The 22,498-nt window shown below is 37.9% G+C and overlaps 3 protein-coding genes across 4 annotated transcripts; all 3 read left to right on the top strand.

Annotated features, from left to right (window-relative positions):
* The first annotated feature begins 168 nt into the window (after positions 1 to 168).
* Positions 169 to 2,979, top strand: LOC121645568 (zona pellucida sperm-binding protein 4-like). Its single transcript, XM_041994060.1, has 6 exons — positions 169 to 381; positions 1,842 to 2,028; positions 2,137 to 2,269; positions 2,368 to 2,431; positions 2,634 to 2,725; positions 2,781 to 2,979. Exons 1-5 carry the CDS (start codon positions 282 to 284, stop codon positions 2,723 to 2,725), a joined length of 576 nt encoding a protein of 191 aa, XP_041849994.1. The 5' UTR covers positions 169 to 281; the 3' UTR covers positions 2,781 to 2,979.
* A 176-nt stretch (positions 2,980 to 3,155) lies between these two features.
* On the top strand, positions 3,156 to 9,162 carry dhx40 (DEAH (Asp-Glu-Ala-His) box polypeptide 40). Its single transcript, XM_041994056.1, has 17 exons — positions 3,156 to 3,500; positions 3,697 to 3,842; positions 3,932 to 4,051; positions 4,160 to 4,396; positions 4,507 to 4,573; positions 4,649 to 4,780; positions 4,880 to 4,979; positions 5,083 to 5,169; positions 5,259 to 5,441; positions 5,529 to 5,609; positions 5,702 to 5,859; positions 7,253 to 7,367; positions 7,472 to 7,580; positions 7,704 to 7,798; positions 7,910 to 7,979; positions 8,088 to 8,316; positions 8,954 to 9,162. Exons 1-17 carry the CDS (start codon positions 3,347 to 3,349, stop codon positions 9,070 to 9,072), a joined length of 2,202 nt encoding a protein of 733 aa, XP_041849990.1. The 5' UTR covers positions 3,156 to 3,346; the 3' UTR covers positions 9,073 to 9,162.
* A 507-nt stretch (positions 9,163 to 9,669) lies between these two features.
* On the top strand, positions 9,670 to 20,951 carry akt2 (v-akt murine thymoma viral oncogene homolog 2). Of its 2 annotated transcripts, none has more exons than XM_041994057.1 (14): positions 9,670 to 9,840; positions 11,526 to 11,719; positions 11,979 to 12,110; positions 12,209 to 12,320; positions 13,192 to 13,345; positions 14,485 to 14,616; positions 14,713 to 14,778; positions 14,876 to 14,944; positions 16,864 to 16,986; positions 17,301 to 17,429; positions 17,773 to 17,987; positions 18,542 to 18,629; positions 18,716 to 18,818; positions 18,930 to 20,951. In XM_041994057.1, the coding sequence occupies exons 2-14, from the start codon at positions 11,674 to 11,676 to the stop codon at positions 19,007 to 19,009; spliced, it is 1,449 nt and encodes a 482-aa protein (XP_041849991.1). In that variant the 5' UTR covers positions 9,670 to 9,840; positions 11,526 to 11,673; the 3' UTR covers positions 19,010 to 20,951. The 2 variants fall into 2 exon arrangements, with proteins under 2 accessions (XP_041849991.1, XP_041849992.1); XM_041994058.1 differs by having other exon boundaries at positions 11,585 to 11,719.
* The last annotated feature ends 1,547 nt before the right edge of the window (positions 20,952 to 22,498 follow it).

Here is a 22,498-nt window from a genome sequence, read left to right on the forward strand (position 1 = left end):
TAAATGCATCACACAGCCCTCAGACATGTCAGCAGGTATTTTTGTGGTTAAACTGAAAGGTATAGGCTTGTAGATTTCAGATGGAAATATTACCCACTGGATCAACATTGAGGTGAAACATCATCCCCAGAATGGAATCATATTTCGTGATACTCCATTCAAGTAAGATTAAGAAATGAAAAGGGGGTACCTTTTGGAATTGTTTAACATTCAGTTTAGTTGCCTTGTTTTTTGTTTTTCTTTTCAGTCTGACTGTACAGTGTAGCTTTGCACTGACTCAAATGACACAAGTGGGCATCAGGGTTCAGCAAAGTAAAGCTGAGTTCCTATCAACACTGAAGAACAAAGGAAGTCTAAGGACTGAAATGAGGTTTGCCAAAGGTCAAGGCTTCCCATCACTTTATCATTTTATAGATATTAATTTTATGTTTTAAAAACCAAACATTTACAGATTTTTTTAAGCAATAAAACTTAAATGTCTTTGAACACTTATTTAATAAAAACAAGAAAATAAATATTCTCAAGATCTTCACTGACCAACTTCATTGTGTTTAGAAAAAGCAAATGTATATTCTAAAGGGGCAATACGCTTAAAGTTAGAGGAACGACAAAGAGATAAAAAAAAAAAATAGTTTATATTCTACACCAGTCTGTAATATTCTACAGTCAGCCCATTAATTGGCAGGTATGGCTGCCAGGATTGGGTATAAATGGGACAGCAACCAAAACTTTAGGCTTTTTAAGCAAGAGAGTGTCATGAGTCAGATTTATTAGCAGATTACATAAAATGTATATTTCTCATTATCACATATTAAAGAAGTTTAGTATTTCAACATCAACAGTTAATGATACTGTAAAAGATTAATAAAGAGCAGGGACTCTGCACTGGAAACCATCATCAGCATAGCTATACTGTTTCTGGAGTCCCATGAAAACCACATATAAAAACACAGTTAAAAAAACACAAACACACACAGCAGAGTAATCTGGATACAAGCTTAACTCAGACTGACAGAAGAACAATGAACATGTGCTCTGTGGTCAGATGAGTCCACAATTTAGCTGCTTTGGTAAAAACAAAACAAAAAAAACAACTGATGTCTAGTTTTGCATGGCAGAAATAAAAAAGCCATCCACTCTGTTATAAACAAAAGGATTAAAAGCCTAAATCTGTGATGGTAGGGGGGGGCCTTGCAGGTGAAGGTATCACTCATGCAGAGGTGAACATTTGAATTGGATGGAGAGGTGTATGTGACCATCAACACAATGTATTTTTCCAGAAAATGGCTGTTTCAGCGGGATAATGTCAGACCTGATTCTGTAATTCGCCCAAAGAAAAGCCAGATCTGTGTCCTATTTAACAAACATGGTGCAATATGAAAAGGAGTCAGACAACAGTCACAGACTGCTGGTGGCTAAAATCTTTACTTAGCAAGAATTAACACAGATTTCTTTGCAAACTCGAAACAAACTAATGTTCTTCATTCCTAAACTATTGAAAACTGTAATTAAAAGAAAGGGGTATGTAACACAATAGAGATCAAGTTCAACTTTTTTGAGTGATGTATGCTTTGAATATAAGTATTAGATATTGAATGTTCATATTTCAAAATGCAACGAAGTTGGTGAGTGAAGAGACTAAAATGATTTCTCTGAATTACTGTTTAACAGGCAAATTAAAGACATCTAGATGTTTATTGCAATAAAAAAATGCTTAATTTGTTCTGGATATGTACATATACATGTTATATTTCACAAAAAAACCTTTAAAGTCATTGGTGAAACTTAAGATGAGTAACTAATGCATTGTATTATTATTAAACGATACCCTATCTCCACAGATTCCTCTTACATATCTTTTCATTCCTCGAATGACCCTCCAACAGTGACTGAGCTTGGCCAGCCTGTGTATGTGGAGGTGTTTGTAAAACATGAAGACAACAACTTGATGTTGCTGCTGGAGGATTGCTGGGCTACACCAACTGGAGACCCACATCATCCACAAAGATGGAATCTGCTCATCAAAGGGTGAAAACTTTTAAAGTCAACAAGAGGTTTATAAGGGTGTTTTAAAATACCTGAGATCAGAAGGGAAAAATGAAATAATCTGTAATTAATCTTTGCATCCAATTAAAGGTGTCCTTTCACTGGTGATAGCCACACAACTGTTGTGCTGCCAGTTTCCAGTCGGATACCATATCCTACCCTTCGGAAATGGTTTGTTGTGAAGTTGTTCTCCTTTGTGAAGCCTCCAACATTTGAAAACTTGGTAATTGAGAACAATATAAGTAAATAAAAAGGACTGTTATTAGCGTTTTATGTTTTTTCCCCCCTTTTTTTTCTCTAAAGTCTTCTTTTCTCTTCCAGGTTTATTTTCATTGTAACACAGAGATTTGTAAGGGAACAAATTGCTTGCAGCCCTGCAGCAATGGTAAGTGCCCTTTCAGGCCATTTCACTCCAGCTCAAACTGCTCTTGCATGATAAATATACACAAGGATTTATTTATCTTTAGAAATATATATAATATAGAATATGGTGATCAGTTTGACAGCATAATTTCAAATTTGCATGAGGGCAGCTGATCTTGGGCTGTATTTAAAATAAATAGTTTCTGTTTCGCTACATTTTTCAGGGAAACGTAAACAAAGAAGAATCCTACAATGGGCAGGCCAGAGGATTTTCCCCAGTGTAGTCTCAGGTGGACCTATTTTGTATTTCCTGTAAATACGACAAAGAGAAACTGTTTATCGGTGATAAGTAAGACGGGCAAACATTGTAAATGAGCGGTAATATGAATTAAACTATATTCGCCCCCCATTCTCTTCATATTAAAAAACTGTTGACTTAAACCTTTTAGATGTGGGCTGTTAAAACTAAAATGTTTTGTGCAATTCTGCAAAAGAACATTAACGTGTTTATTAATTTGATCACTTTAAAAAAATGTCACCCTTTTTTTAACAGTCATTTAGTAATTTGCGTGTTTGGAATCGTGAATGTTGTTGCTAAATGAAAATAAACAGAAATCTGTGAAAATGCAAAAGGTGTTAAAAAAAAATCTAATGCGATGTTTTTATTTTGTCGGAAACGGTCATGTGTCACGTGGTCACCAGTGGCCCAATAGCAAGTGAGAACGAATCAATTTGCGGAAGTCGTTGAGGCGTCGTGTCGTTTTCAAAACGAATACAATATTAAGGGTTTCTATTCTGTAAAGTATAAAACCGCCTTTGAGTATAAATACCAACTAGTTAGGCACCGGTAGTTTGATGTTACATATCGTGTTATCTGTTGGGCTCTTTTGAGGTATTTTTGTTGGGGGTAAAGTTGTGTTATGTCCAAACCAACGAAATGGCACTTAAAGACAACGAGCCACGACATCTTCCGATCTATCGGCACAAAAGCAAACTGATTCAGGCTGTCAGAGACAGCACTTTCCTGGTTGTCACTGGCGAGACTGGAAGCGGGAAAACGACACAACTTCCACAGTACCTGCATGAAGCAGGTAAGCTGTCATTTACTGTCAGGTTCCTGATAATGAGGTCAACTCTGCTGTTACCAAGGAGCAATAATAAAAATAATAAAATCATTCGCCATTAATAAGAGCAACATTTCTACAACATAATTTGACTTTCTTGGTTTAACTAACATACAAACCCCAATTTTACCCGTGCTATTAATTTATTCTTTTACATCTCTAGGTTTTTCTAAAGATGGTAAAATTGGTATCACCCAGCCTCGCCGGGTGGCTGCCATCACGGTGGCTCAGAGGGTCGCGCAGGAGATGCAATGCACTCTGGGAAAGGAGGTTGGATACCAAGTACGCTTTGATGACTGCACAACGCAAGTGAGAGTCAAAAGATCCCTCATCCCATGCAGAAAATATTACATATTTCATGTTCATCTTTGCTGACATGACAATTGTGTCTGAGCCAGGACACAGTGGTAAAGTACATGACAGATGGCTGTTTGCTCCGGGAGGTCTTGGCAGATCCTGCACTTTCTCAGTACAGTGTTGTGATACTAGATGAAGTTCATGAACGCAGCCTCAACACTGTAAGTCATTCTTTTTGTGCAATAGCTGCAACAGCCTATGCTTTATGTTATAAGCTTTTTCCTTAGCCTCTCATCACACAGATTGAGTATCTGTCTGCTTCATCACAGGACATCCTTCTGGGTTTGCTGAAGAAAATCTTCTGCAACCCTTCCAAGGCAATTAAGGGACGATCATTCCCTTTGAAAGTGGTGGTGATGTCCGCTACCTTGGAAACTGATAAACTGAAAGCCTTCCTCTGTAACTGTCCCGTCTTTGCAATTCCGGGGAGGGTGTTTCCTGTAACCTGCACGTTTGGCTCAGCTGTAGGACCAAAAGATGTAGAAAGCACTGGTTACATAAAAGAGGTACTGTGTTTATGTTGAGTGCTTTTTGTTTATTCTTGCATTTTTAGATTTACAACTTCACCATTATAAGTTATTATATTATAGTATTTTCGGACTCTTTTTCTTTATAGGTGGTGAAAGTAGCCTTGGATGTCCACACTAGTGAAATGGCTGGAGATATTCTGGTATTTTTAACAGGCAAGTGATGATCATTCTGATCATGATTTCTCAAGGTCGCAATATCTGACACATGAACTCCTTTGTGTTTGACAGGTCAGTCAGAAATTGAGCGTGCCTGCGACTTTTTGTTTGAAAAAGCTGAGTGTATAGACTATCGCTATGATGTGCAGGACCAAACAGTGGAGGGTCTTCTCATTTTGCCTCTTTATGGATCCATGCCAACTGGTAAAATGCCTTTAGTAGCTGTTAACATCTGAATATTTTCTATATGGAATATTCTAAATGTTTTTCAATCATATTTTGATGTATTTGGTCATGTTCTAGATCAACAGAGGCAGATCTTTCAGCCACCACCTCCAGGAATAAGGAAGTGTGTTGTGGCCACAAACATTGCAGCAACATCTCTCACCATTGATGGAATAAAGTGAGTCAGGCCTGTGATGCTGCTGATTTAACATGAAACCATGACTCTAAAATCCAGTTTTCTCTGAAAAAAACATAATTATATCTCCTTTTTCTCATTGTAGGTACATTGTAGACAGCGGCTTTGTAAAGCAGCTTAACCATAATTCAAGGGTGGGCATGGATGTGTTGGAGGTTGTGCCAATTTCAAAGTAAGTCATAAAGATTGCAGCTGCTAGAACCAAGGTCATGAGATGATCTTGCCAGCAGAGAAACATTTGTTTTGTTTTTTCACCAACAGGAGCGAGGCCCAGCAGAGAGCAGGCCGAGCTGGAAGAACTTCTGCTGGGAAATGCTTTCGAATCTATACCAAAGAGTTCTGGGAGAAATGCATGCCTGAATATACAGTTCCAGAGATTCAGAGAACAAGTCTGACTGCAGTGATACTCACACTCAAGTGCCTCGGTGTTCATGATGTGATTCGGTATGCTGCTTGTTGTTTTATGTCTTTGATACATGTTAGGATAAAATCCCCAAGCTATTTATTATAACAAGTTGTTCCTTTTTTAAGGTTTCCTTATCTGGACTGTCCGGAGGAGAGGTTTATTCTTGAAGCACTAAAACAGCTCTACCAATTTGATGCCATTGATAGGTGAGAATGGTTGATTTGGTTATCAAAGCAGAAAATCAGTGGATTAAATATTTCTTCTTGAAGTTTCATGAAATGTTATTTACCTGGTGTAGAAGAGGCAGTGTGACCAAGCTTGGGGAGCTGATGGTGGAGTTCCCCCTGCACCCTGGCCTCACCAGAGCTTTGCTCAAAGCTGCTTCGTTTGGTTGCCAAGACCTGCTGCTCCCTGTTGCTGCAATGCTGTCTGTGGAAAACATCTTTATCAGGCCAGGTCAGCAGTGGAAGTGTATGGTTTAAACATTTGTGGGAAGAAAAAAATATTCATGTCCAGTTATGTGAAAAGAAAGCAAACCCTTTTTCAATGCTATGGTTTTACATATGAGGATGTGATCCTAAAAATCTTCATGGCATGAGACTCTGTCATTATTTGCTTAACAAAAACTGACCCAAAATGCAGAAGCAGTGTGAAAAACTGAGAAGTTTTAGTAATTTGCTGGCCTGGTGCATTCAGATGTGCGTTAATAAAAAGACAATAGCAGTAATCTTAGAAACAACTAGCTACCCATCAGTCTCACAAGGGTTATAAGGTCACTTCCAAACAATGTGGACGCCTCCATTCTACAATAAGAAACATTATTCACCAGTGGAAAACATTCAAAACAGTTGGCAGTCTTTCCAGGGGTGGACGTTCCAGTAAATTCACCCCAAGGTCAGACTCTGCAATACTTAGAGAAACAAGCAAAACCCAAAAGCGAAATCTTAGACAAAATGCCTCAGTCAGCATGTTGTATGTTAAAGTTCATGACAGTGTAATTAGAGGACTAAACAAGTATGACTTGTTTTGAAGGGTTGCCAAGAGAAAGCCTCTTTTCTCTAAAAACAACATAGCAGCACAGTTTAGGTTTACAAAGTAGCGTCTGAACAAACCAAAAGACACCTGGAACAATTTCCTTTGGATAAATTAGAATGAAGTGAAGAGGTGGAGGAGTGGAGAGGCTGTCCCAGCACTACATTTGGCAAAAAACAGCCTATCAACATAAACATCTAAAACGGTGATGGATTTGGGCTTGTTTAGCAGCAACAGGACCTGGCCCATCCTCTGTTTAGCAAAGTAGTGAGTGAATCAACGGGTCAATGATCCCAAGTACAGCAGTAAATCTACAACAGAATGGCTTAAAAAATAAATTTAAGGTGTTCCAACAAGTCAAAGTCAAGACTTCCTGTGGCGTGACCCTAAGAGAACTGTGTGTCAACAAATGCCTTCAAATGATGGGTCTACAAGCTATGAAATCATGGGATTTACTCTTTCAGACACTTCTGTATTTTGGTGTAGTTTTTAAGTAATTAATGACACAGTCACATTTTAGGACCTGGCAAGGACCATATTACCATTATGATGTGCTGATACTTAAACCTTAAAACTGAGAGAGAATTCTTAAATTTTTCGTAAGACTGTACCGTCTATGATGTTAATGGTGTGCGAAAGTTATTCTCTTTTAACAGACATGGTAATTGAGTCCATCAGACTGAAATACAGACCTTTTATAAATTGTTTGTATTTGTCATGCTTTGAGTAATATTATATGCAGAAAATTAGTGAAAGTGTTAAATAAAGGCACTGTCTTTTAAACTGCAAACTTTAACTGATCTTGTGCATCTTGCAGGTCAGCCTGAGAATCAGAAAGAGGCAGATAAGAAACACAAAGCACTGGCTGCAAAGACTGGTGGTATGAACGACTTTGCCACACTTCTCAATGTGTTTCAGTCGTGCAAAAGCAGGTGAATAAAAGTAATTTAATGCTATGAGAGAGGTATCATTCGATGGCTTGTATCCAGGACTTTTTTTGCATTATGAATGTGAATTTTGCTCTTTGATTCTGCAGTGACAGACCTTCAGCGTGGTGTAAAGAGAACTGGATCCACTGGAGGGCGCTGAAGTCAGCCTTTAGTGTGGAGACTCAGCTGCGAGAGATTCTCCTCCGCCTCCAGCAGGCAGTGTTTTCATTACTCACCGAAGCATGCTTTCTATTGTTTCCCACTGCATTACTGTACACATTACACCCAGAATGCACAGTTATTCCTAAGTGTGTGTCTGTCTTTTGTTTTGCCTTTTAGAGGAGAGATTTTCCGATAGAAACGTATGATGGTAATAAAAACGAGCTCTTCAGACGGTGCCTTTGCTCAGGATACTTTTCCAATGTTGCCAGAAGGTAGCACCTCTGTAACTTATAATGATAGTGTCTAGTCTTAAGGATTCTTTGAATATTCCACAGAAAAAGATATTTTCTCTAGTCGTCAATCAGTTTTCATTTTCTTCACAGGTCAGTTGGAAAAGTGTTTTGCACAATGGATGGCCATGGATCTATGGTTCACATTCATCCATCATCATCAGTAAGCATCTTTTTGTACATACATAAACATGTCAAAATTCAAACTACAGCAGAAATGCACACATTTTCTCTAACAAATCCTCTGATCTAATTTTGTTGTGCTTCTTAGCTGTTTGACCAGGAGGCAGAGCTGAATTGGATCATCTTCCATGACGTACTGGTGACCTCACGGGTGTATGTACGAACCGTATGCCCTATTCGATATGAGTGGGTGAAGGATTTATTACCTAAACTCCACGAAGTGGACGCCTATGAACTCAGCAGTGTGGCGAGAGAAGAAGTCACAGATGAGGAGCTGAGGAAATGGGAAGAAAGAGAAGCTGCCAAAAGAGAACAAGGTTTTCAGAATAATTATAATAGATATTTAATAAGTGATTATCTTTATTTATGTGGTGTATTGTGTATATATACTCACACAAACAATATTTACCAAATTTGCCATATATAAAACCTTGTTAAAGTGAGGAGTAAATGATAGGTAGAGTTTATAGTTCTGACAGCGTGAGGGAAGAAGCTCCTCTTGAGTCTTTCTGTGCCTTGATGAGCCTTAGGCGCCAGCCAGAGCACAGCCACTCGAACAGACAGTTTTTAGGACGAAGAAGGTCTCTCCTGATCCTATTTGCTGTGGCTGTTCTCATAAAGATGTCCTGTAGGGTGGGGAGTGCTGTCCCCATTGTACGCTCCGCTGACCTCAGCACCCTCTTCAGGGCCCTCCGGTTACGAATTAGTCAGATTAAAGAATTCTAACAATATGTAGGTGTGAATGTCTGCAGGAGATCTGTGTTTATAATTTTTTTTTTTTTTTTTTTTTTTTTGTTTTTGTAATTGGGTCTAAATGCAGTCATTAAATCTGTGTCAGTGTGACTATAATTTTTTTCTCATGCAGTCTAAGCTGGTTATAGTAATTTTATACTAAATACTGATGACATATTTGCTACAACTGCTTATGACCAATTACTTTGCTCTTTATTTCAGAGGTTTCTACTGAAGATGTCATGAAGAAGCTGGAAAAGCGAAACAATGAAACCACAATCAGTGATGCTCGGACACGCTACCTGCAACGAAAGCAACAAAAACAAAGTAAAGCTCCTTGACAGGACTTGGCTATTAAAGATACGTTTTATACCCTGTATACAGAATTTTGGAAATTGCATCTGAATAATAAAGAACATTTATTATATTGACTCTTGTTTAATCTCTCCTTTTACAAACCATGTTGCATCAATTGTGGGTTATATCCACTTCTGATATGGAATTCACTATGAGAACTGGTATAAGCACAAGATGAAATGGACTTTTTTTTCTCCTATTAACAGAATAAATGGCAGACTATGTGCTTTAGTTTTCTGCTGTCAGGGTGAGGTTAAGGTCACTGCATGGTACTAGATGTACTTTCACACCAACCCGTACAGGTACAGTGGACCTTCTGGTGATGTACGTCACTTCCTATTGTATGCGTCTGCGGGGCTGTTGTAGTGACAGTCGGAGACGGCGGACTTCCATGCTAAGAAAGCGACTAACCAGTTTAAAGCCATATAGAGGCGACTTATTAAAATCTCTCCTGGAGTGATACATTGTTTGTGGTCGCATTTCACGCTCCTTTCTTCAGTTCCCAGCTCAGTGGACTTTATTCTCTGGTCTGCTTGCGTATGCTTCGGTAAGGCACTGCAGCAGCAACTGACCAAGCACGCCGCTGCTGTGAGAAGAAACAAGCTTGGTGAGCACTCCGCTAAGCTGTGTGATCATTGACAGAGTTCAATACACACACGCCTCAAGTGATAACTGGTGGGAGGTTTGTGCAGCGAAGCTCCGAGGCTCTTCGTGGGACAACGGCTGTGAATATTTTCACCTTTGAAGCCGAGGTAAGAAGAGCTATAGTAATGAGAACTAGCGCAAGTGGCTAACTGACATGCTAACTAGCTGTTAGCTTAAAATATATTTTGGCTAGCTGCCTTGTTTGAATGTAATGCGCTCGTGGTCAGTGTCCTCACTGCCGTCCTACGCGCCACTTGCTCCAGATGCTCATCAGTTATAGTGTTGGAAGTGTGTTGTAGCAGTTTTGTTACTCTTAAGTGACGATAGAAAAGCCTTGTACTTACAAGGTAATGTTTGTTGACTTTGTCCCAGCTAGCTACCACACTGTAACGATATGGATGTGTTTACGTTACGGTAGTACAGCTGGCTGCCAGTTGTGCACAACGTAATTTCCCATTACTAAAATGTATTCAAGTACGGAGTTTCATAGGTATTGCATTCGTAACTATTATCTCTTGTTTGTCCCCTCTAGAGTTGTTCTGTGTTTGGTGTTACTTTGACAAAAGAAATAAAAGTAAGACAAAAAAACATAAAGCTTTATTGCTGCAGTGTTTCTGGATGTCGTTTTTTAAATATATATATATATATATATATATATATATATATATATATATATATATATATACACGGCTGGTATACAATTCACAATAAAGAAGTTTCCCATTTTATTATTAACTCGAAAAGCAATTACCTATTATTACTCAGGCCAGTAAAGTTATGGATTACTATGGATGGCCATAAAAAGTCTGAAGTCGAGGGATGCCTTATCTGTTTTTATCTTGGTAAACAAAGTAGTTCAAACAGCCTTTGCGACTGTATGCTCTAAAGTATTCAACCTCATCATTTTCACTGAAATACTTTGAGATTCTGATAAACCTATTATCTAACACAAGCTGTTGATTCAGGACGGACCCTGAATCACCAAGGCCTCCCCACTAACAATTCATCAAGAAGTGCTATAGACCATTACATTTTGCAGTCCTTAACTATGCAGACATTTTACCCATTGTTAGATGAAAGGCATTACATGGCATCACTAGAATTTTAACTTGTAAAACAACAGTTAAGGAGACAATCTGTATGTTAAGTAAGTTTACATGAGATGATTTGAGGACCTGGCACTGATCATTGTGATAAAACTACAGGTTTCAGTTGTTTTCTTTGTGGTGGATTTGTATTTTGAGGCAACAACAAGCTTAAGATGGTCAAGAGTTTATTGTAGCACCATGCTGTGATGACATCATTCAGAATATAGGTTTGAAAAGCAATGCTTTGCTTTAGGAAATCACTTTCACGTAATGTCTTTACCTCTGTCTCATTGACTGTAGTTTTACTTCCCTTGTGGCCGGTGTCTTTTGTCATTTAATTTTCAGGTTCCTCTATGTTTAAAGTGGAAATTACCCCTGGCTATGTATCTTTTTCAAAGTGAGGAACTGAATTGTCAGTAATCATACCGCAGTTGTCTGCACACCTTTAAAAGTCAATGGGATAAAGAGAAAAAATATACTGACATTGCACTCATACATTTTTTTCTTTATGGAATTTTGCTCCACTCTCCTTATATTAATGGTTTACAGCTCTTCATACCTAAATGAATGTTGATGGTTAATGGTTAAGGGTTGTAACAGAATGTCATGGCTACATAAGACCATAGTGAGAATTGTTTTTGTTTGATTTATCCTACACTTGTTGTATTCATTTAAAGAATATTTATTGTCTTTTCCTCCCCCAGGTATTACCTAATATAAATATATATATATTTATATATATATATTTTCATCTGAACCACAGTCAGACAATTGACCAATTGGAACAGTTTCCACAATTTTCATCAGCTTGTCTGCAGCCCCCTACCTGCACAGACAGTCTTCAGCCCCAGCATGAATGAAGTCAGTGTTGTTAGAGAGGGATGGCTCCACAAGAGAGGTAAGAGAACCTTTATGTTCATCATCAGAATATTTATTTTGAGTCTAAAATTCTTCTCCACAGGATTGTTAGCTGTGTCACATTTTTTTTAACTCCCTTACTGATGGAGGACAGTTATGATGGTTTAATTCAGTCACTTTCAGATTAGATTCTTAATGTAATATTATGTACAGAGTGTCGTGACAATCTATGGGAGAGCCAAACACACAAGGAAACAGTATAAAAGTTTAACAAAATTTCTTATCTTCCCTGGTTTCAGGTGAATACATTAAAACATGGCGTCCTCGTTACTTCATCTTAAAAAGCGATGGCTCCTTTATTGGATACAAAGAGAAGCCTGAGGTATCCAGTGACCACAACCTCCCGCCACTGAACAACTTCTCTGTTGCAGGTGTGTTTTCAACACAGTTTCCATATATTCAGCTGTGTGTTTCTGTGTGTTGCCATGGCTACTTTCAGTTCTTCAGCTGATGTGTACATGCTTTTCAGAGTGCCAGCTGATGAAGACCGAACGTCCCAAGCCCAATACGTTTGTTATTCGTTGTTTGCAGTGGACCTCGGTTATTGAGCGAACCTTCCATGTAGAAAGCAATGAGGAGAGGTAAAAGTCCTGTGTTTTTCTGTGTCATTGAAGTGGTCTTGGTGAGACAGCAGAAACGTAGGTAGAAGTAACATGGAAAGAAACTTTGCTGAGTCAAACCCAATAAAGCTCAGCCATGTTGCCTCCTCCCCCATTATCATATTATGACATTTCAGCACAATTTGCTCTCAGCTGCATGTTTTCTTTTTCTTTAAACAGACAAGTTGAACATAATTAAATAATTTGAGCTTATACATTTTTGGTTATCAACAAGCAAACTTCTCTTTGCTGCACTGTAATTGCAGTTAAATCACATATCACAAAATGTATTGTGAAACATAGCATTAGTATCAATATGGAATAATATAGGTTTTGGTGTCAGTTTTTGACATGCTGTGAAAGAAGTAAGTACAGAAAAACATAAGGTAGAAACTTAAACACAGAAGACCTAAAGGGACTTTTGTTTACTACATTTATTGAAAGCCATTTGGACCATAAGAGAAGAAACCACCATCATGCTCCAAATAGGATTCTGTGCCAGATTAAATCTGATTATTCACCTCTAAGTCAAGCAACCATCATTGCATTTTGTTTGTATCCACTCTGCCAAGTCCCAAATCCCAGAAGCCCCCTGCTGAATAGCACACAGATTATCCTCTACACTCTAAACTTAACTTGCTAGGTCACCATTTTTCTTAAAGATGCATTTTTAACTATTTGTGTATACATTTTAGTGACTAAAACGAGTCTCACAGTAATGTATTTGCAAGCTTTGATTCAAATCTTATAAAGAAATGTACAAAAAAAATCATATTCTTAGAATATAAACCCTTGCTAACTTAGACACGACATTAGATTTGATAAGGTCAGTATGTGCTTTCTTCTGGGTCAGGGAGGAATGGATGCGATCGATCCAGGCAGTAGCAAATAGCCTGAAGAGTCAGCAGCAGGACGAGGAGCCCATGGAGATCAAATTTGGCTCGCCGAGTGACAGCAGCGGCGCAGAGGAGATGGAGATTGCTGTGTCCAAATCCCGTTCAAAAGTGGTTAGTATTTGCACAAGCAGTGCCTGGCAGCTGAGTGCATGACATGTTTGTCCTGCTAAGCTCATCTTTATTGAGCAAGTTGTTCAAACTTTAAGCCTCTTTCTCAAAGCTTTTTAAGTGAAACAACCTTAAAATGACAGAAGGTTAATGTGTGTGTGTATATATATATATATATATATATATATATATATATATATATATATGGAATGCACTAATCCACTATTTTCACTTCTGATACTGATACCAATATCTGAGATTTAGTATCGACTGATACAGAAAAACAACTTTCTCACTGTTTTACAAAGACAGGTCTTTTTTTTATGCAAGGCAACATCAGATTTGACATACAATTTTATTTTCTGATTTTTAAACCCAAACAGATATAAATGTATTGAATTACTTATTTATTTAACAACCAGTACAGGAATCAAAAAAAGCTTCACAAGGTTGGTCAAACATCAGCTGTTGGAGTACAGCTATTCTATTATTTCTTCATCTACACTCAATACTGGTGTTTAAATACTAATCAGCGTGATTTAACTTATTTAAATGATGGCATGTCCTTTCTGAATCTACATCCACATTTCTTCTCTGCCCCAATGTGCAAAGACACATGTGTTTGCACATGCAGGTTAGCACACTCCCACCAGCAGGCAGAGAGTGTGTGTGGGGAAAATATGTGGCATAAATAAACAGGCTTCTCAAATTTACCCTCCATCCTGCCAATAAAATGACGTACCATAGTTTGATCACGGTTTTAGGTTCCGCAAAGTCCATTCATTTCTGATAATGGACACCTGGTCGGGCATTACTCCTTATATAATGATATAATTTCCCTTCAAGGATTAATAGAATATTTTTCATATAATTTTATTCCTTTCCTACACATTTACTCTGTGATTCACTTATAAAAGTTGTCACAATTACAATGTGAAGTCTGTGTAGTGATACTGTATACTTTTTTACATTTAACAGACAGGCTGTTTCTATATGGTTATGATACATTATTATTTGTTAATTGGTTGGTTATTTATTTATTTAAATCTGTTGGAGGAATCCAGGAATGAATATTGTGGCACAAGAGCAACAGTAGAAGCGTGTACTTTGTCGTGGCTAATTTCTGACCATTACTCCTACAGACTATGAGCGACTTTGACTACCTGAAGCTGCTGGGCAAAGGGACATTTGGTAAAGTGATCTTGGTGAAGGAGAAGGCCACAGGAATGTACTATGCCATGAAAATCCTCCGCAAAGAAGTCATCATTGCTAAAGTTAGTGCTATCGGATTGCAGTATTGATGGCTTCATATCAGTATGGGGTCTTTCTCCTGCTGCTTGTACTGAATGTGTTTTTCTTTATGATTACAGGATGAGGTGGCTCACACAGTTACAGAAAGCAGAGTTCTCCAAAACACGCGGCATCCCTTTCTAACGGTGGGTCAGCTTTTTTTTCTTTTTTCCTCTCATTTTTAAATTAGAGGTCATTTAATCTTGATTATGTAGTGACACTTTCCTCCCTCTTCCTTCTCAGACACTAAAATATGCATTTCAAACACACGACCGGCTATGCTTCGTGATGGAGTACGCAAATGGAGGAGAAGTAAGTGTTCCATTTTGTCATCTGGCCTACATGTGTGTTGTATCTGTGTGCTACTCTTTAGAAAATTTGCAAAAAGAAGTATAATGTGGTTGGGAAAAACAACATGCTGCAGTGTCATTGGTTAAAGCCTTGACATCTATCATCAGGATATTTGGTAACATTTATATAAGAATCCTTTATAAGCTAAATGTTGTTTGCTGACAGATGTGGTGCATATTCAGGCTGAAAGTGTTTAAAGTCATACTAAATAAGTAATGAAAGAAAAACTTACTCTATGACCCTTCACCCTTCATTTCTATATATTTTGTCTCCAGGGAGCCAGACTTTCTTGGAATCTTTTCAAGTGGTCTTAAGTAGGGCTGTGCGATTAATCGAATTTTAATTTCAATTACGATCGGGGTTTTCAGCGATCATAAAAATTAAATGATCCGATTTTTTTGCTCTTTCGCAGACACTTGAAGTTAAGTCTGTGTGCAGTCGGTTACAGCATGACTGAAGAGTCGTGAATAAATAATCCACCAGCTCCCAGAGACAAAGAGAGATAACAAACGTTATAGACTTTTTTTTTCTTGCCAAAGACCAGTGCTCAGTTAACACAGTGAACAACCCGGGATTTAAGAAACTCAACACTTTGGACAAACGGTATCACTTGCCATGTTGTCATCATTTTAGTCGTGTTTCTCTCCCTGCCCTGTACGATGAGTGTCGTGAGGGTGTTGTGAAGGACGTGGTTACAGTCTGATGTTTTGCCACCGCTACGGACCTGTGGTCAAGTCGCACCATAGAGCCGTATATAAATCTCACGCAACATTTCATTGATGCAGATTTTAACATGAAAACGAAATGTTTCCAGACTCATTTTTTCCAGATCACACCAGGCAGAACATAGCTGCTGGTCTGAGACAAACTATAGCTAGATGCATAGATAAAAATTCACATTATTAAAGTGAGTAATGAATAATTCTGTTAAATAATCGAGATCTCAATTTCAGTCAGAATAATCATGATTATCATTTTTATCATTATCGAGCAGCCCTAGTCTTGAGCAGGAATTCTTTTTCAGTCTTTCATATTTTATCTTGGGACATTTTCTACTTTTCTCTAAATGAATCGTTCAAGCATAAAATGACCACCTACGCCAGCAGGTAAACTGGTGTTGTATCTGCATATAATGGACAGCTTGGTGAAAAGTCAGCTTTATATGGTATCTTCAGGAACATTGAAGTTCCTTAAGATAATTCTTATACTTGGTTATATCTACAAAAAAAAAAAATGGAAAGTAATACATTTAGACTGGCGTAAAGCAGTAATTTTGCACCAGCAAGTTTATTCCTAAATACCTATTTGCCAAAAAAAGTGTAAAAACTGGGCAAGTTGAGACCTAAAAATGATTTATAATAGATGAACTAGGGGGGAAAAGATGGCAGATCAGTGGCCACAGGTCTTATGGAGTGATGTACATTCTTCAGATGCTGGAACTCAATATTTTTGAGGCAGTGTGGGATCATCTTGACAGAGGCAGCAAAATAAAAGGCAGCCAACATTTAAAGTAGAGCTTCAGAAAGTCCTTCCGGAAAACTGGAAAACTATTCCCTAAGACTAAGAAAGACTAAAAGTTCAGAATGTGTTGGAGAATAAAGGTGTCCATACCAAACAGTAACTTTCAGTCCATTAAAATTGTACAAACTTTATTTTTGCCTTATATATTGTTATTGTATTTATGTTTGCACATTTCAAGAAATCACTGCACCTATTTCTTGTTTTACCAGCAGTATGTACAAACTGAGGGGTGGCTTAAGACTTTTGCAGGGTATTGTCTGTTCAGATCAAGAATTATTGTGACCTTGTATGTCAAAAGGAAACTTGAAGTGTTTTTACTTTGTTCTCATATTCACTAATTCATTCATATTTTCTTGCAGCTCTTCTTTCACTTATCTCGGGACAGAGTATTCACAGAAGATAGGGCACGATTCTATGGTGCGGAAATAGTGTCGGCACTGGAATATCTACACTCACGCAATGTAGTTTACAGGGACTTAAAGGTAATAAATGTTTGTGCTTTGATGCTAAAGCTATCATTGTAAGTAAGTGAACAGATTCACTTGTCTCAAGACACGTGATCAGTGCTGCATTTTTTCAGAGTAAACTTACAAGAGCGGGGACACCACTGACAGTGCTAAAAATGACTGCATGGTGGAATGAAGTGGAAAGAGTATTTTAAGCTAATGTTGAGTCCTGCTCATAAAGTTTCACTTACAACTTGCAGCTTTGGGTGCCTTCAATGATTTATCAGTTTTAATTTTCTTGCCATGTCTTAAATGATTTGACTCTTAATTTGAATTTTGCTTTTGTATAGCTTGAGAACCTCATGTTGGACAAAGATGGCCACATAAAGATAACAGACTTTGGGCTGTGTAAAGAGGGGATCACAGATGGTGCCACCATGAAAACCTTCTGTGGGACCCCAGAGTATCTTGCACCAGAGGTAAAAGCATGTTAACTGTGCACATCAATTAGTTTTACAATCAGAACAGGCATGAAACTAGTTTTGATGGGCAGGAAGGTTCATTATAATATTTTGGGGTAGTTGGTTTTATGATGAGCCGCTGTGTGATAAGTAGTAAGGACAGCAGCTAAGCAGGTAGAACTTGTTTGGTATGTAAAATAAATTAACTATGAACAGAGCTTTAATAAACAATTATGTAAAAGTATTAATACTTAATTAGATTTTTTTTCCAGGTTTGTGTTTTATTTTGTGATCGAGAAAGGGTTAATTGATATTTTGCACTGTTTTGTTTCTGAAATCTTGTTAAATTCTACTTTGTAAGGTGCTTGAAGACAACGATTATGGACGAGCAGTAGACTGGTGGGGACTGGGAGTCGTGATGTATGAAATGATGTGCGGCCGGTTGCCGTTTTACAACCAGGACCATGAACGCCTGTTTGAGCTCATCCTCATGGAGGAAATCCGCTTCCCTAAGAACCTGGCCCCAGAAGCCAAGGCCCTGCTGGCAGGCCTGCTCAAAAAGGATCCCAAACAAAGGTAAGTAGTGTATTTTCTTTTTTTTTTTTTTTTTTAAAGACAGAAGTTTAAAGGACCCCACAAGTGAACAATAACATAAGATAGCACATGCAGTGAAGCTAAAGAAAGGGTTCCTTCCTGGGATTTAAGACCAACTGCACTCATTTGATTAGTTTTCTGAATCTTCTGCTGTGCTCCGAGTCCCCTCGCATCCAGCTATATAAAAACAGTAACCACGTTACTGAAGCCGGTGTTTATTCTTGATTAGTTTTGGTTCAGGGTAATGGCCTCAAACAGCGACATAATTGATTGTTGTTTTGGTCAAAGCCCTGAATTTCTGGTAATTGCAGAAGAACTGCTAATATTAGCACATTGTGCTCTGCCTGCAGGCTTATGAACACATGCTGTTGTAAGTAGAAGGAAATTAACAATAAATGTGTGTAGAAAGCAGAGAATATAAGGAAGTGTAGAGAAAAATAAGAAGTGCCTGTTGTACATTTTTCGCACCAGTGTGTACTCAATTATTCAAAGCCCATGCACAGGTGAAGAAAACAATTTTTTTGTGCTGTTTACAGGCTTGGAGGCGGACCAGACGATGCCAAAGAAGTGATGACCCATAAGTTCTTCATCTCCATCAACTGGCAGGATGTCATTGACAAGAAGGTGAGAGACTGAGAGGGAAACAAACAACATGACGTTAAAGATGGGCTATCTGTCAGGAAAATAATACATTTTCTCCTTTGCCTCAGCTCAATCCACCCTTCAAGCCCCAGGTAACATCAGAGACAGACACCCGTTACTTTGATGATGAGTTCACAGCACAAACTATTACAATAACTCCTCCAGACAAGTGTGAGTAGATTTATTTGTGCTTGTGTTCAGTATTTTTATTTTCTGAGTAACTATGAGCTCTGTTTTCATCTTTGCAATGTGGTTGTCTCTCTCCCCCTGTGTACACTGCAGATGACAGTTTAGATGCAGATGACTCGGATCAGCGTACACACTTCCCTCAATTCTCCTACTCTGCCAGCATACGGGAATGATCACTCAGATCACTCATGAACAAGCAGGCAGGCTGGCACACGATCACAACCCCACATACACACTTGCACTGCTGAGGAATTTGAATGACACAAACAAAAAAGTGGCACAAGACACATTTTCATCCTGTCTTTAATGTAATTAATCATATATATATATATATATATATATATATATATATATATATATATATATATATATACACACAAATCAGACAAGACACAGATCATAGGTAGGAAATGAACATACAAACCAAGAATGACTGACCTCAGCGGGTTTGTGTAGATAGACTGGCAGCTTTGTCCCTGTATGTCCTCTCAGGGTTGACATTAGGCTTCCCTGCTGGATCTCGGCTGCACTACACTGGGCACCACATCAAAGCCTTTACACTTTGAAAACCAGGTTATGCCAGCAAGTACCACCTCTTTACCAGCTGTACTCGTGCTTTACACAATTGCAGACACACCAAACAACCCATGCATATACTGCATCTAAACATAAACATACTTGATAGAATTTTAAAAAGTATAATCAAAAATAAGGAAATTGAAAATATTTGCGGAAAAGGACATTTTTCTTTCATCAGTTGTTACGGTTTAAATGTAAAGCCATACTTCAGCATATGTCTTTTTTTTAATTTGTGATTTAAAAAAGAATTTAACAAGTGCTCTTTTTGGAACTTGCTGTTACAAATCAAGTGTGGAATTTTCCTACAGAAGGGGGGAAATGAGAAAGGGGGTAAGGCCATTACTGTGTTTGCACTGCACCAGTGTATATGCGAATTGATGAGAGGATATGAATGTGTGTGTGCGTGCAGAGAATGAATGAACCATTTTGATTTTTAGCCATCCATTTGTGTCTGTTTTTATGTTTTTAAACTTTGCTGAAATATTAACAACAGAGGACACTACACAGCACACTCATCAAGCTAGTATTTTTTAAGGGAAGCTGGCATGTAATTTTTTGATTTCTGTGACCAGCTTACCGCTTAGTTGACTGAGTAAGGATTACAGATAAAGATCCATTGCATGGCTGTCTATTACTGTAAAGGCTGCATTAATTTAATTTGGAAGTTCTGCAGCAGTCATGCATTTAGTCCCAAGTTGCTGTGTCCAGACTGAGAGACTGAGTTACTGGTCTGAAATGCAAGGAAGTCCAGGCCAGTTTCACCAAGAGAGAAAAAAAAGAGGAAAATGGAGACAAGGCTTTCAAGCAGTTTTTCTCCAGCCTATCCACAGAGACCAAAGCACAGCTACTTACTGTCTTCGGTCCAAAAAATCTCACTCCCTGGCTGAAAAGTTAGGCAACAATCTTGTGTTTTTTTTTTTTTTTATCTATTATTAATATCAGCAAGTTTTTTTGTGTGTGTGTTTAAAACAAGCTTTCGATTGTCCCCATATTTAAATAATAGGAAATTGTTCGTAAGAGACCAAAATTTAACTTTTTTTTTTTTTTGAAGTTATACACTTTATGATTCCACATTTAATGTTAAAAGTCTGATTTGTGTTTTTTTAAATGCTGCTGTCAAAGCACTTGCATGTATGCAGTTGTATGTCTGGAACAGCAGGTTTACAGTTCGACTGAAAGCTGCGTGAGCTGTTGGTTCAGCCTGCAGAAAGAAGAAACTACTCAAAACATCAGCTGTATAACTAAGCTGAAATGTCAACCTGCATACATGAGTCATGATGATTCATGATTGAGAGATGCTGTGAACAGCAGATTGAAAAGTGCTCCAACTGGCGCAAGCATATGTTATTCCGTGATGCTGGAAGAGGTGTTGGTTGCTTTTTAAGTTATACTAAAGGAACATCAAATCCCTGTTTATGTTATGATTTCTGTTTGTTGAATTTTCACCCTTTATGTCCATTTATTTCTCAAATTTTGGAAGACACATTGTCTTGTTTAAGTATATAAAATATATATATTAAATTTTTTTTAAACATCTTAATGTTTTTGTTTTTTCATTGCTTTAAGTTCTTCATTTCAAGGGGATACCATGTGAGGATTGCTTCTGTGGTTGTGATCTTAGCCAGAAAAGGCATTTAATTTCAAGTCTGCGTTGTCAAACTGAATTAGTTGTTTTTAGTTAGCTTATATATAGCGAGCATTTTAAAGGAGTATTCGTAAGACTTTAGGACACATTTGCCTACATTAGCAGAGTATATTAATGCTGAACTTATTTAAGAATCAGATATTTTTTTCATGATGTTGTATTAAGGGAGCCTGGAGTTAATATGTTTAGGAATGCTGACAATTTGATACTTTTTCTACCATATTCTTACCAAAATGGCACTTAAAGGTTTTACACAACCAAATCAGCATGCTCTAGGATACCCCTTGTCACTTTTTTCTTTTTTTTTTTTAATTTCTACTTCTATAAGTTTGTGTAAATGATTGAGAGATGGGGTGAAAGATGTCTGAATGAGTGTTGATTCAAACTTACAGAAGCAGCAGGTTTCTGACTCGGCAGCGACCATGAGGTGGCCTCAGTTCCTGCAGATGATTATGTGATTGAATGGCTTTGATTTTGACGTCACAACTCCAGCACCTCTATTCACTGGCTCAGGCACAACCATCACACTCTGTCCTCGAGTCCTGCGTTAGAAAAAGGGAGTGCCGGATTTCGGGAACCATTGCACTGATGGGACTCCACTGTGGATTTGCCTTCATTGCTATCATGGCCACAAGGGGGTGCTGTTGGACTCTTTTTAATGTTGGTTGTGAAGCCATACTCTGAACCTTGCTGCTGGCCACGCTTTAAGCTATGCTTCACAGCTTACCTTGCAAGTACATACCCCTGATCTCTCCTGTAGGCATACACTGGCACAACAAGTGCCTCTTCATTATTATGTAAATACCAAAAAGAAAAAAAAAAGCTCGATAGTGAATGCAGCATTAGTAGAAGGGGAGGCCTGCAGCTTTGTAGTCTTTGATTTGCAGCTTTACTAAGGTTACCTTGCTTCTCTGTATATTTGAATGTGATCAGCAGTCAGGAATGTCATACCTGATGCTGGTGTTACAGAGAAATTTTATTATTTATTTTTATGTTTTTTTGTTTTTTGTTTTTTTTTGTTTTTTGCTGTTTGTTGAGGCTCAGATGGCAATGAAAAAAAGCAATCTTTAAGGGGAGGACATTGTCCTGGCAGGCATTTCCAGCCCCCCCTTTGCAAGACTTTACAATGTAACGGGTGATACCTGCTACAGTACGGTAGCTGATTACATTTGCAACTATAATGTGCCAGTAAACATTTTTACTGAATAAAAATGTGTCTTTTGTGTACTAATTTTACATTGCATGACAGTTGCATATACTAATATCCTGTTATTATCTATTTAATATTTAGAGCTTAAATGTTAGACTTATTTAGAATTATGTTTATTTTATCATGCTATTCAGTATTTAAAGAATTACTGGGGATGTTATTTTAAAGCAAATAAGGGCACATAGTGTAAGAGTTACTAACTTCCAGTGGTCGAGATTGGCATTAAAA

This window comes from Melanotaenia boesemani, chromosome 9 (assembly GCF_017639745.1).
Source record: "Melanotaenia boesemani isolate fMelBoe1 chromosome 9, fMelBoe1.pri, whole genome shotgun sequence".
NCBI classification, from domain to species: domain Eukaryota; kingdom Metazoa; phylum Chordata; class Actinopteri; order Atheriniformes; family Melanotaeniidae; genus Melanotaenia; species Melanotaenia boesemani.